Source organism: Salvelinus alpinus, chromosome 16 (assembly GCF_045679555.1).
Source record: "Salvelinus alpinus chromosome 16, SLU_Salpinus.1, whole genome shotgun sequence".
NCBI classification, from domain to species: Eukaryota; Metazoa; Chordata; class Actinopteri; order Salmoniformes; family Salmonidae; genus Salvelinus; species Salvelinus alpinus.
This window is the reverse complement of record NC_092101.1, coordinates 52,461,516-52,476,336: the sequence shown is the minus strand read 5'-3', so window position 1 is coordinate 52,476,336 and position 14,821 is coordinate 52,461,516. Positions and strand designations below refer to the sequence as shown.

Here is a 14,821-nt window from a genome sequence, read left to right as displayed (position 1 = left end):
CCTATTTCATTAAAGACTACCAGAACCCACTGGATTCTCCTATTACATTAAAGACTACCAGAACCCACTGGATTCTCCTATTACATTAAAGACTACCACAACCCACTGGATTCTCCTATTACATTGGATGAACTTCAGGACAAAATACAAACCTTCCAACCCAAAAAGGCCTGTGGGGTTGATGGTATCCTTAATGAAATTATAAAATATACAGACCACAATTTCAAGTTGCTATACTCAAACTCTTCAACATCATCCTCAGCTCTGGCATCTTCCCCAATATTTGGAACCAAGGTCTGATCACCCCAATCCACAAAAGTGGAGACAAATTTGACACCAACAATTACAGCGGAATCTGTGTCAACAGTCAACCTCAGGAAAATCCTCTGCAGTATCATCAACAGCAGACTCCAACCATTTCCTCAGTAAAAACAATGGCGTGAGCAAATATCAAATTGGCTTCTTACCAAATTACCGGGGGACTAAATATTACAAAATCAATGTACACAAACAATAAGTGTGTGGTCAGAATTGTCACAGAATTCTTCCCTGGGAGCCGGGGGGTGAGACAGGGATGCAGCTTGAGCCCCACTATCTTCAACATTTGTATAATTTAATTGGCGAAACAGCACCAGAACAGTCTGCAGCACCCGGCCTCGCCATGCTAAACTCTGAAATTAAATGTCCAAAAAGTCTTGATGATCATCCAGGTGCTTTTTGGGTAAACTTGAGTCAACCTTTTGTATGAGACGGGTCCCATTATGTCTGGTGAAAACCAAACACTGCAATCAACAGTATGAACCTCATCCCAACGGTCAAGCATGGTGGTGGTAGTGTGATGGTTTGGGGATGCTTTGCTGCCTCAGGACCTGGACGACTTGCCTTAATAGAAGGAACCAATTAATTCTGCTCTGTATCAGAGAATCCTACATGAGAATGTCAGGCCATCCGTCTGAGTTGAAGCTGAAGCAAGACAATGATCCAAAACACATAATCAAGTCTACATGAAAATGGTTAAAAAGCAACACATTTGAAGTGTATCTGTATCTGTAACTAACTGTATCTGTAACTAACTATCTGTATGTGTACTGTATCTGTAACTAACTATCTGTAACTATATCTGTAGCTAACTATCTGTATGTGTACTGTATCTGTAACTAACTATCTGTAACTATATCTGTATCTGTAACTAACTATCTGTATGTGTACTGTATCTGTAACTAACTATCTGTAACTAACTATCTGTATGTGTATATGTATCTTTAACTTGAGTTGAGGCCTTTTTCACAACCACTAACCATTACATTTGTGTTACCTGTAGTTGAGTTGAGGCCTTTTTCACAACCACTAACCATTACATTTATGTTACCTGTAGTTGAGTTGAGGCCTTTTCACAACCACTAACCATTACATTTGTGTTACCTGTAGTTGAGTTGAGGCCTTTTCACAACCACTAACCATTACATTTATGTTACCTGTAGTTGAGTTGAGGCCTTTTCACAACCACTAACCATTACATTTGTGTTACCTGTAGTTGAGTTGAGGCCTTTTTCACAACCACTAACCATTACATTTGTGTTACCTGTAGTTGAGTTGAGGCCTTTTTCACAACCACTAACCATTACATTTGTGTTACCTGTAGTTGAGTTGAGGCCTTTTTCACAACCACTAACCATTACATTTGTGTTACCTGTAGTTGAGTTGAGGCCTTTTTCACAACCACTAACCATTACATTTGTGTTACCTGTAGTTGAGTTGAGGCCTTTTCACAACCACTAACCATTACATTTGTGTTACCTGTAGTTGAGTTGAGGCCTTTTTCACAACCACTAACCATTACATTTGTGTTACTTGTAGTTGAGTTGAGGCCTTTTTCACAACCACTAACCATTACATTTTTGTTACCTGTAGTTGAGTTGAGGCTAAGTGCCTGTGCAGTGAAAGGATACTTCCCTCCTTGCTCGTCTCCTGCATGCTCTCCATCCCAGGAAGGGCAGCTGCCACACGCCGAAACAGCTGGAGGGAGACAGAGAAAATAAACAGAGAGAGGGGGAGGGAGATAGATACAAAGAGATAGAGGGAGAGAAAAAGAGAAAGAGAGAGAGCCGGAGAGAGAGAGATACAAAGAGATAGAGGGAGGGGGGAGAGAGAAAGAGAGAGAGATAAATAAAGAAAGACAGGAGAGAAAGAGAGTGAAAGAGAGACGAGATAGAGACAGAGGGGAGAAAGAGAGAAAAAGGGAGAGGGAGAGAGAGTTAGTCCACTGTGACTTATCCTATGTCCATATGAGAGAAAGTCTCATCTCCCTCGCCTCGCCTCGCCGAGAAAGGAAGCTCCATCATGCACTGGGCCAGGGATACAGCTCACACATTATAAAGCACTCACACATTATAAAGCACTCACACAGTCAGTCAGTCAGTCACACAGTCAGTCAGTAACACAGTCAGTCAGTCAGTCACACAGTCACACACTCAGTCAGTAACACACTCACACAGTCAGTCAGTAACACACTCACACAGTCAGTCAGTAACACACTCACACAGTCAGTCAGTCAGTAACACACTCACACAGTCAGTCAGTAACACACTCACACAGTCAGTCAGTCAGTCAGTCAGTAACACAGTCAGTCAGTCACACAGTCAGTAACACAGTCAGTCAGTAACACTGGTGATAGTCAGCTTGACATACCCTCTCGGTCACACTACTTAATCTGTGGTGCCATTCTGGGGACTACTGCCCTCTCATTACATTCCAAGTCAATTATAGTACATCTGTGATCTCTCATAGTACAGGAGGAAGAGGGATGGATCATTAGAGCTCCTCAATGACCTCCCAGAGGCTGGTCTCTCAGCGTGTTACTATAGTGTTCCCCACTAGGGAAGACCATCAGACAGGATCATTATACTCAATGACCTCCCAGAGGCTGGTCTCTCAGCGTGTTACTATAGTGTTCCCCACTAGGGAAGACCATCAGACAGGATCATTATACTCAATGACTTCCCAGAGGCTGGTCTCTCAGCGTGTTACTATAGTGTCCCCCACTAGGGAAGACCATCAGACAGGATCATTATACTCAATGACCTCCCAGAGGCTGGTCTCTCAGCGTGTTACTATAGTGTTCCCCACTAGGGAAGACCATCAGACAGGATCATTATACTCAATGACTTCCCAGAGGCTGGTCTCTCAGTGTGTTACTATAGTGTTCCCCACTAGGGAAGACCATCAGACAGGATCATTATACTCAATGACTTCCCAGAGGCTGGTCTCTCAGTGTGTTACTATAGTGTTCCCCACTAGGGAAGACCATCAGACAGGATCATTATACTCAATGACCTCCCAGAAGCTGGTCTCTCAGTGTGTTACTATAGTGTTCCCCACTAGGGAAGACCATCAGACAGGATCATTATACTCAATGACTTCCCAGAAGCTGGTCTCTCAGCTTGTTACTATAGTGTTCCCCACTAGGGAAGACCATCAGACAGGATCATTATACTCAATGACCTCCCAGAAGCTGGTCTCTCAGTGTGTTACTATAGTGTTCCCCACTAGGGAAGACCATCAGACAGGATCATTATACTCAATGACTTCCCAGAAGCTGGTCTCTCAGTGTGTTACTATAGTGTTCCCCACTAGGGAAGACCATCAGACAGGATCATTATACTCAATGACCTCCCAGAAGCTGGTCTCTCAGCGTGTTACTATAGTGTTCCCCACTAGGGAAGACCATCAGACAGGATCATTACACTCAATGACTTCCCAGAGGCTGGTCTCTCAGCGTGTTACTATAGTGTCCCCCACTAGGGAAGACCATCAGACAGGATCATCATACTCAATGACTTCCCAGAGGCTGGTCTCTCAGCTTGTTACTATAGTGTTCCCCACTAGGGAAGACCATCAGACAGGATCAGGGTCCCTGCAGAGCTACTAAAGGTTACAACAAGTTCTGCTGTCCCAAATGGCAATTCCCTTTATAGTGCACTACTTTTGACCAGGCCTTATAGGGGAGTAGTGCACTACTTTTGACCAGGCCCTATAGAGGAGTAGTGCACTACTTTTGACCAGGCCCTATAGGGGAGTAGTGCACTACATTTGACCAGGCCCTATAGGGTAGTAGTGCACTACTTTTGACCAGGCCCTATAGGGTAGTAAGTGCACTACTTTTGACCAGGCCCTATAGGGTAGTAGTGCACTACTTTTGACCAGGCCCTATAGGGTAGTAGTGCACTACTTTTGTCCAGGCCCTATAGGGTAGTAGTGCACTACTTTTGACCAGGCCCTATAGGGTAGTAGTGCACTACTTTTGACCAGGCCCCATAAAAGCCATTTATGACGCAGGGTGGTCATTTAATGTGTTTTTTGGTTTGAAGAGATTTTAGCTGTTGTTCCTACAAGCAATCTATCAAAACATATCCTCATTTGACCTTCATGGACCTGGACAAGAAATATTAGATAAAAGCATGACACAAGAAAGCATACAGCTCTATTCATCATCATTTGTTTTGTCTGTCATTTAAAAAGCATAAAAGCAGCTATAAATCCACTTAGTCTGGATGAAGATATTATTTATTTGGCCTCTTGTTTCTTTGGTGGCCATTTTTAAAGCATAAAGCTTCTGAAACTTGATTAAATTCAAGTTATTCTCTAATTCTCGCAAAACATTTTCAGATGGACTACATATTTCTTCATTGAATGGTTCTCCCATCGATCGGGTTCCCGCCTATAAATATCTGGGCATTTGGATTGACAAGAATTAAAAAATATACTGATGCTCAGATTTAAAGTGGGTTCCTTTTTTAAAAATAGATCTCGTCTCTCCCTAAAAAGCAGGAAGCAGATTGTACAGTCAACTTTCCTGACAATGGTGACACTATTTCCCAGAATGCAGCAGCAACTACTCTTAAACTTTTCAATGTCGTCTACCATAGGGCCCTTCCCTTTATCACAGGTGACAGTTTTAATACTCATCACTGCTTCCTGTATCAAAAGGTTGTCTGATCCTCATTAAAGTCCTGTAGATCACTTCACTATTCCCTTTTTGTTTACAAAGACCTACTACACAAGCTTCCCGACTTACCTAACTTCAGTGTTAAAGCATAAAAACATGAGTTACCCAAAACCTGTTTACTCCTCGGGTCTCCACCAAATTAGGTTAACCCCCCATTTGTTTAATAACTTGCAGAACTCGCTGGGTCTTGATTCCCTGGTCTAATGTTGAATTTGTATGAGGCGTTATCTGAGGCGTTGTATGAGGCGTTATCTGAGGCGTTGTATGAGGCGTTATCTGAGGCGTTGTATGAGGCGTTATCTGAGGCGTTATCTGAGGCGTTATCTGAGGCGTTATCTGAGGCGTTATCTGAGGCGTTATCTGAGGCGTTATCTGAGGCGTTATTGGTCAATTCCTCCTAGAAGCCACCTGAGACTGTGTCTATTTCCTAAATTATACCCTATTCTCTACATAGTGCACCTACGGCTCCTGGTCAAAACTAGTGCACTATAAACGGACTAGGGTGCCAATTGAGACTAGGGGCAGTATAACGTTACCCAGTAACACACTCATCGCTATTCCCTGGGCCCTGTTCCCTGGCTCCTAACGGTGGCAAAGAGCACAGACATACCCAAGACCTGGCTGCTTTTATTCTGGATGATTAAACACACAGGGGGCTGGACATGAATGTATGGACCAGGGAGAGGCAGCCATTAGACTAGGGAGAGGCAGCCAGGGAGAGGCAGCCATTAGACTAGGGAGAGGCAACCAGGGAGAGGCAGCCAGGGAGAGGCAGCCATTAGACCAGGGAGAGGCAGCCAGGGAGAGGCAGCCATTAGACTAGGGAGAGGCAGCCAGGGAGAGGCAGCCATTAGACTAGGGAGAGGCAGCCAGGGAGAGGCAGCCATTAGACTAGGGAGAGGCAGCCAGGGAGAGGCAGCCATTAGACTAGGGAGAGGCAGCCAGGGAGAGGCAGCCAGGGAGAGGCAGCCAGGGAGAGGCAGCCATTAGACTAGGCAGAGGCAGCCATTAGACTAGGAGCCCTAAGACAAACAGGTCCATAAACTATCATCTAATGTGGGTAGGAGTACAACATGTAATACCTCTCAAATGATAAATGGTTATTCAATTTTGGTTCTTCTCAAATGTTGAACCTCTCTCTTCCCTCTCTCTCGATCTTTCTATCTCTCTCTCTTGTTTTCACTCTATGTTTCTCTCTTTGTGTCTCTGTCTCTCTCAATGTTTCTCTCTCTCTCAATGTTTCTCGCTCTCGCTCTCTCTCTCTCTCTCTGTCTCTCTCTCTTTCTTTCTCTTTCTCTGTCTATCTCTCTATGTCTGTCTCTCTCTCTCAATTTAATTCAATTCAATTCAAAAGGACTTTATTGGCATGGGAAACATATGTTAACATTACCAAAGCAAGTGGAGTAGATAATATACAAACGTGAAATAAACAATAAAAATTAACAGTAAACATTACACATACAGAAGTTCTAAAACAATAAAGACACAACAAATGTCATATGTACATATACAGTGTTGTAACGATCTCTCTCTCTTTCTCTCTCAATGTTTCTCTCTCGCTCTCTCACTCTCTCAATGTTTCTCTCTCTCTCGCCTTCTCAATGTCTCTCCCCCCCCCCCCCCTCTCTCTCTCTCGACGTTTTGGCAGGTTAACTATTTAAGTATTTCTGTAATACAGCTATTCACTAAACCTCCTGAATGACAGATATTAGACTTAATCAGAATGGTTATAAACAGTTCAGCAGCTGAAATGAGCCGCTTGCCTGGTATGAATAGTATGCGTTTACAATGGTCTGGGCTGCTATGCCATGGCCAAGCAGGCAGCGTTAACACAACAGTGTTTAGAAACAGGATTATGTGTCTTTTATCAGTGGTGCTCTGGTCATCTGTTCCATTAGTGTACAGTGGTCCTGAAGTAAAGCAGAAGAATGGGCCTGGTGGAATGCATTGAAAGGGCTTTTCGTGGCTTTCTTTTGCAAGTTACTATGAATTAACAGATTTATTTTCCTAAAACTTGTCAATACTAAATGTCATATTAAGGTGTGGGACATTCCTTGTGTGATAAGAAATACAGTGTCTTCAGAAACTATTCATACCCCTTGACTTATTCAACATTTTGTTGTGTTACAGCCTGAATTCAAAATGTATACAAAAAAAATATTCTCACCCATCTACACACAATACCCCATAATGACAAAGTGAAAACCTGTTTTTAGAAATGTTTGCAAATCTTCTGAAAATGAAATACAGAAATATCTAATTTACACAAGTATTCACAACATCCAATACATGTTAGAATCACCTTTGGCAGTGATTACAGCCGTGAGTCTTTCTGGGTACGTTTCTATGAGCTTTACAAATTATTATTTTAAATTCTTCAATCTCTGTCAAGTTTGTTGTTGATCATTGCTAGGCAGCCATTTTCAAGGTCTTTTATAAAAAATAAAACCACAACATCAAATATTTTACTGAGTTACAGTTCATATAAAGGAAATCAGACAATTTAAATAAATTCATTAGGTCCTAATCTATGGATTTCACATGACTGGGAATACAGATATGTATCTGTTGGTCACAGATACCTTTTTAAAAAAGGGTAGGGGTGTGGATCAGAACCAGTCAGTATCTGGTGTGACCACCATTTGCCTCATGCAGCACGTCACATCTCCTTCACATAGAGTTGATCAGGCTGTTGATTGTGGAATGTGGTCCCACTCGTCTTCAATGGCTGTGTGAATTTGCTGGATATAAGTTGGTGGGAACTGGAACACGCTGCCGTACACGTCGATCCAGAGCATCCCAAACATGCTCAATGGGTGACATGTCTGGTCATTATGCAGGCCATGGAAGAACTGGGACATTTTCAGCTTCCAGGAATTGTGTACAGATCCTTGCGACATGGGGCTGTGCATTATCATGCTGAAACATGAGGTGATGGCGGCGGATGAATGACACGACAACGGACCTTAGGATCTCGTCACGGTATCTCTGTGCATTCAAATTGCCATCAATAAAATGCAATTGTGTTCGTTGTCCGTAGCTTATGCCTGCCCATACCATAACTCCACCGCCACCACGGGGCACTCTGTTCACAACGCTGACGTTAGCATACCCCTCACCCACACAACGCCATAAACATGGTCTGCGGTTGTGAGGCCAGTTGGACGTACTGTCAAATTCTCTAAAATGACACTGTATGGTAGAGAAATGAACATTAAATTATCTGGCAACAGCTCTGGTGAACATTCCTGCAGTCAGCATGCCAATTGCACGCTTCCTAAAAACTTCTGACATCTGTGGCATTGTATTGTGTGACAAAACTGCACATTTTAGAGTGGCCTTTTATTGTCCCCCAGCACAAGGTGCACCTGTGTAATGATCATGATGATTAATCAGCTTCTTGATATGCCACACCTGTCAGGTGGATGGATTATCTTGGCAAAGGAGAAATGCTCACTAACAGGGATGCAAACAAATGTGTGCCCAACATTTGAGAGGAATACGCTTTTTATGCGAATGGAAAATCTCTGACAGCTTTTATTTCAGCTCATGAAACACGGGACCAACACTTTACATGGCCTTTTATTGTCCCCAGCACAAGGTGCACCTGTGTAATGATCATGATGATTAATCATGTAGCGTTTATGTTTTATTCTGTGTTAGTCAAAACTGTAACTAGGCCACTCAGGAACATTCAATGTCGTCTTGGTAAGCAACTCCAGTGTAGATGTTCCCTTCTGTTTTAAGTTCTTGTCCTGCTGAAAGGTGAATTTGTCTGTTGGAAAGCAGACTGAACCAGGATTTTGCCTGTGCTTAGCTCTATTCTGTTTCTTTATATCCTAAAAAACTGCCTAGTCCTTGTCGATGACAAGCATACCCATCACATGATGCAGCCACCACCATGCTTGAACATATGAAGAGTGGTACTCAGTGATGTGTTGTGGTAGATTTGCTCCAAACATAACGTTTTGTATTCAGGACATAAAGTAAATTTTCTTTGTCACATTTTTTGCAGTGTTTCTTTAGTGTCTTGTTGCTGTCACGTCCGTCGTTTAAATGAGTGGACCAAAGCACAGCGTGAGTCGAGTTCCATATATTTAATTGAGGTGAAACTTCAAACAACAAATAAATAAACAAACGTGCAGTTCGTAGCACACATCCCACTAAACACAAACAATATCCCACAACGCAGGTGGGAAACGGACCACAATAAGTTTGATCCCCAATTAGAGGCAACAACCATCAGCTGCCTCCAATTGGGACCCATACTCACCATACTCACACTCCAACATAGAAATTAAAGACTTGAAAACCCCCTAGTCATGCCCTGACCTACAGCACCATAGAGAACCCAGAGGGCGTGACAGCTGCAAACAGGATGAAATATTTGTAATATTTATATTCTATACAGGCTTCCTTCTTTTCACTCTGTCATTTAGGTTAGTATTGCGGAGTAACTACAATGTTGTTGACACATCCTCAGTTTTCTCCTATCACAGCCATTCAACTCTGTAACTGTTTTAAAGTCACCATTGACCCTCATGGTGAAATCCCTGAGCGGTTTCCTTCTTCTCCGGCAACTGAGTTAGGAAGGACGCCTGCATCTTTGCAGTGACTGGGTGTATTGATACACTATCCAGAGTGTAATTAATAACTTCACCATGCTCAAAGGGATATTCAGTGTCTGCCTTTATTTTCTTCATTTTTACCAATCGGTGCCCTTCTTTGCGAGACATTGGAAAATCTCCCTGGTCTTTGTGTTTGAAATTCACTACTTGACTGAGGGACCTTACAGATAATTGCATGTGTGGGGTGCAGAGATGAGGTAGTCATTCAAAAATCATATAAAGCACAATTATTGAACACAGAGTGAGTCCATGAAACTTATTATGTGACTTGTTAAGCACATTTTTACTCCTGAACTTATTTAGGCTCCTTAACATAATACTTATTGACTCAAGACATTTCAGCTATCTTTTTACACTATAACAAGGAGAGATGGCCAGTCCTATATGAGATAATACACTATAACAAGGAGAGATGGCCAGTCCTATATGAGATAATACACTATAACAAGGAGAGATGGCCAGTCCTATATGAGATAATACACTATAACAAGGAGAGATGGCCAGTCCTATATGAGATAATACACTATAACAAGGAGAGATGGCCAGTCCTATATGAGATAATACACTATAACAAGGAGAGATGGCCAGTCCTATATGATATAATACACTATAACAAGGAGAGATGGCCAGTCCTATATGGGATACTACACTATAACAAGGAGAGATGGCCAGTCCTATATGAGATAATACAGTATAACAAGGAGAGATGGCCAGTCCTATATGAGATAATACAGTATAACAAGGAGAGATGGCCAGTCCTATATGATATAATACACTATAACAAGGAGAGATGGCCAGTCCTATATGGGATACTACACTATAACAAGGAGAGATGGCCAGTCCTATATGAGATAATACAGTATAACAAGGAGAGATGGCCAGTCCTATATGGGATAATACAGTATAACAAGGAGAGATGGCCAGTCCTATATGAGATAATACACTATAACAAGGAGAGATGGCCAGTCCTATATGAGATAATACACTATAACAAGGAGAGATGGCCAGTCCTATATGAGATAATACACTATAACAAGGAGAGATGGCCAGTCCTATATGAGATACTACACTATAACAAGGAGAGATGGCCAGTCCTATATGAGATAATACACTATAACAAGGAGAGATGGCCAGTCCTATATGGGATAATACACTATAACAAGGAGATGGCCAGTCCTATATGAGATAATACTACACTATAACAAGGAGATGGCCAGTCCTATATGAGATAATACTACACTATAACAAGGAGAGATGGCCAGTCCTATATGAGATAATACACTATAACAAGGAGAGATGGCCAGTCCTATATGAGATACTACACTATAACAAGGAGAGATGGCCAGTCCTATATGAGATACACTATAACAAGGAGATGGCCAGTCCTATATGAGATAATACTACACTATAACAAGGAGAGATGGCCAGTCCTATATGAGATAATACACTATAACAAGGAGAGATGGCCAGTCCTATATGAGATACTACACTATAACAAGGAGAGATGGCCAGTCCTATATGAGATAATACACTATAACAAGGAGAGATGGCCAGTCCTATATGAGATAATACAATATAACAAGGAGAGATGGCCAGTCCTATATGAGATACTACACTATAACAAGGAGAGATGGCCAGTCCTATATGAGATACTGCACTATAACAAGGAGAGATGGCCAGTCCTATATGAGATAATACTACACTATAACAAGGAGAGATGGCCAGTCCTATATGAGATAATACTACACTATAACAAGGAGAGATGGCCAGTCCTATATGAGATAATACTACACTATAACAAGGAGAGATGGCCAGTCCTATATGAGATAATACTACACTATAACAAGGAGAGATGGCCAGTCCTATATGAGATAATACACTATAACAAGGAGAGATGGCCAGTCCTATATGAGATACTACACTATAACAAGGAGAGATGGCCAGTCCTATATGAGATACTACACTATAACAAGGAGAGATGGCCAGTCCTATATGAGATAATACACTATAACAAGGAGAGATGGCCAGTCCTGTATGAGATAATACACTATAACAAGGAGAGATGGCCAGTCCTGTATGAGATAATACACTATAACAAGGATAGATGGCCAGTTCTATATGATATAATACACTATAACAAGGAGAGATGGCCAGTCCTATATGAGATAATACTACACTATAACAAGGAGAGATGGCCAGTCCTATATGAGATAATACTACACTATAACAAGGAGAGATGGCCAGTCCTATATGGGATAATACACTATAACAAGGAGATGGCCAGTCCTATATGAGATAATACTACACTATAACAAGGAGATGGCCAGTCCTATATGAGATAATACTACACTATAACAAGGAGAGATGGCCAGTCCTATATGAGATAATACACTATAACAAGGAGAGATGGCCAGTCCTATATGAGATACTACACTATAACAAGGAGAGATGGCCAGTCCTATATGAGATACACTATAACAAGGAGATGGCCAGTCCTATATGAGATAATACTACACTATAACAAGGAGAGATGGCCAGTCCTATATGAGATAATACACTATAACAAGGAGAGATGGCCAGTCCTATATGAGATAATACACTATAACAAGGAGAGATGGCCAGTCCTATATGAGATACTACACTATAACAAGGAGAGATGGCCAGTCCTATATGAGATAATACACTATAACAAGGAGAGATGGCCAGTCCTATATGGGATAATACACTATAACAAGGAGATGGCCAGTCCTATATGAGATAATACTACACTATAACAAGGAGAGATGGCCAGTCCTATATTAGATAATACACTATAACAAGGAGAGATGGTCAGTCCTATATGAGATACTACACTATAACAAGGAGAGATGGCCAGTCCTATATGAGATACACTATAACAAGGAGATGGCCAGTCCTATATGAGATAATACTACACTATAACAAGGAGAGATGGCCAGTCCTATATGAGATAATACACTATAACAAGGAGAGATGGCCAGTCCTATATGAGATACTACACTATAACAAGGAGAGATGGCCAGTCCTATATGAGATAATACACTATAACAAGGAGAGATGGCCAGTCCTATATGAGATAATACAATATAACAAGGAGAGATGGCCAGTCCTATATGAGATACTACACTATAACAAGGAGAGATGGCCAGTCCTATATGAGATACTGCACTATAACAAGGAGAGATGGCCAGTCCTATATGAGATAATACACTATAACAAGGATAGATGGCCAGTCCTATATGAGATAATACTACACTATAACAAGGAGAGATGGCCAGTCCTATATGAGATAATACTACACTATAACAAGGAGAGATGGCCAGTCCTATATGAGATAATACTACACTATAACAAGGAGAGATGGCCAGTCCTATACGAGATAATACACTATAACAAGGAGAGATGGCCAGTCCTATATGAGATAATACACTATAACAAGGAGAGATGGCCAGTCCTATATGAGATAATACACTATAACAAGGAGAGATGGCCAGTCCTATATGAGATAATACACTATAACAAGGAGAGATGGCCAGTCCTATATGAGATAATACACTATAACAAGGAGAGATGGCCAGTCCTATATGAGATAATACACTATAACAAGGAGAGATGGCCAGTCCTATATGAGATAATACACTAAAACAAGGAGAGATGGCCAGTCCTATATGAGATAATACACTATAACAGGGAGAGATGGCCAGTCCTATATGAGATAATACACTATAACAAGGAGAGATGGCTGTTTGACGTTGTAGCCTGTCTTGACACTGGTCTCAATAAACACTAACCTGTTTGACGTTGTAGCCTGTCTTGTAGCTGGTCTCAATAAACACTAACCTGTTTGACGTTGTAGCTGGTCTCAATAAACACTAACCTGTTTGACGTTGTAGCCTGTCTCAATAAACACTAACCTGTTTGACGTTGTAGCCTGTCTCAATAAACACTAACCTGTTTGACGTTGTAGCCTGTCTTGGCGCTGGTCTCAATAAACACTAACCTGTTTGACGTTGTAGCTGGTCTCAATAAACACTAACCTGTTTGACGTTGTAGCCTGTCTCAATAAACACTAACCTGTTTGACGTTGTAGCCTGTCTCAATAAACACTAACCTGTTTGACGTTGTAGCCCGTCTTGGCGCTGGTCTCAATAAACATAACGCTGAGCTCTTTGGCCCGCTGTTCTCCTTCCTCTATGGTGATCTGCCTGGGAGGGAGAAATATTAGGTTCAGTTATCAAACATCCTTATGACATTAAACGACATAAAGGTGAGCGATTGATACCCACTGGGAACGGAGGTTTTCTACAGTAGAGACTCACTGGGTAAGGAGGTTTTCTACAGTAGATACTCACTGGGTAAGGAGGTTTTCTACAGTAGATACTCACTGGGTAAGGAGGTTTTCTACAGTAGATACCCACTGGGTAAGGAGGTTTTCTACAGTAGATACTCACTGGGTAAGTAGGTTTTCTACAGTAGAGACTCACTGGGTAAGGAGGTTTTCTACAGTAGATACCCACTGGGTAAGGAGGTTTTCTACAGTAGAGACTCACTGGGTAAGGAGGTTTTCTACAGTAGATACTCACTGGGTAAGGAGGTTTTCTACAGTAGATACCCACTGGGTAAGGAGGTTTTCTACAGTAGATACCCACTGGGTAAGGAGCTTTTCTACAGTAGATACCCACTGGGAACGGAGGTTTTCTACAGTAGAGACCCACTGGGTAAGGAGGTTTTCTACAGTAGATACCCACTGGGTAAGGAGGTTTTCTACAGTAGATACCCACTGGGTAAGGAGGTTCTCTACAGTAGATACCCACTGGGTAAGGAGGTTTTCTACAGTAGATACCCACTGGGTAAGGAGGTTTTGTACAGTAGAGACTCATTGGGTAAGGAGGTTTTCTACAGTAGATACTCACTGGGTAAGGAGGTTTTCTACAGTAGATACCCACTGGGTAAGGAGGTTTTCTACAGTAGATACCCACTGGGTAAGGAGGTTTTGTACAGTAGATACACACTGGGAACGGAGGTTTTCTACAGTAGATACCCACTGGGTAAGGAGGTTTTCTACAGTAGATACCCACTGGGTAAGGAGGTTTTCTACAGTAGAGACTCATTGGGTAAGGAGGTTTTCTACAGTAGATACTCACTGGGTAAGGAGGTTTTCTACAGTAGA

The 14,821-nt window shown here is 41.9% G+C and overlaps 1 protein-coding gene across 2 annotated transcripts in view; it reads right to left on the bottom strand.

Annotated features, from left to right (window-relative positions):
* The window catches only part of LOC139541669 (ras-related protein Rab-6B), a 146,543-nt gene that overhangs the window by 36,984 nt on the left and 94,738 nt on the right, over positions 1-14,821 (bottom strand). For both annotated transcript variants that reach the window (XR_011668387.1, XM_071346586.1), the window contains exons 6-7: positions 13,763-13,856; positions 1,950-2,016 (exon numbers count right to left, since the gene is read on the bottom strand). Coding sequence is in view for 1 of the 2 variants with exons in the window: in XM_071346586.1 (XP_071202687.1) it covers positions 1,950-2,016; positions 13,763-13,856 (161 nt within the window). In the remaining variant the exon portion in view is untranslated. The remainder of the gene's footprint in view (positions 1-1,949; positions 2,017-13,762; positions 13,857-14,821) is intronic.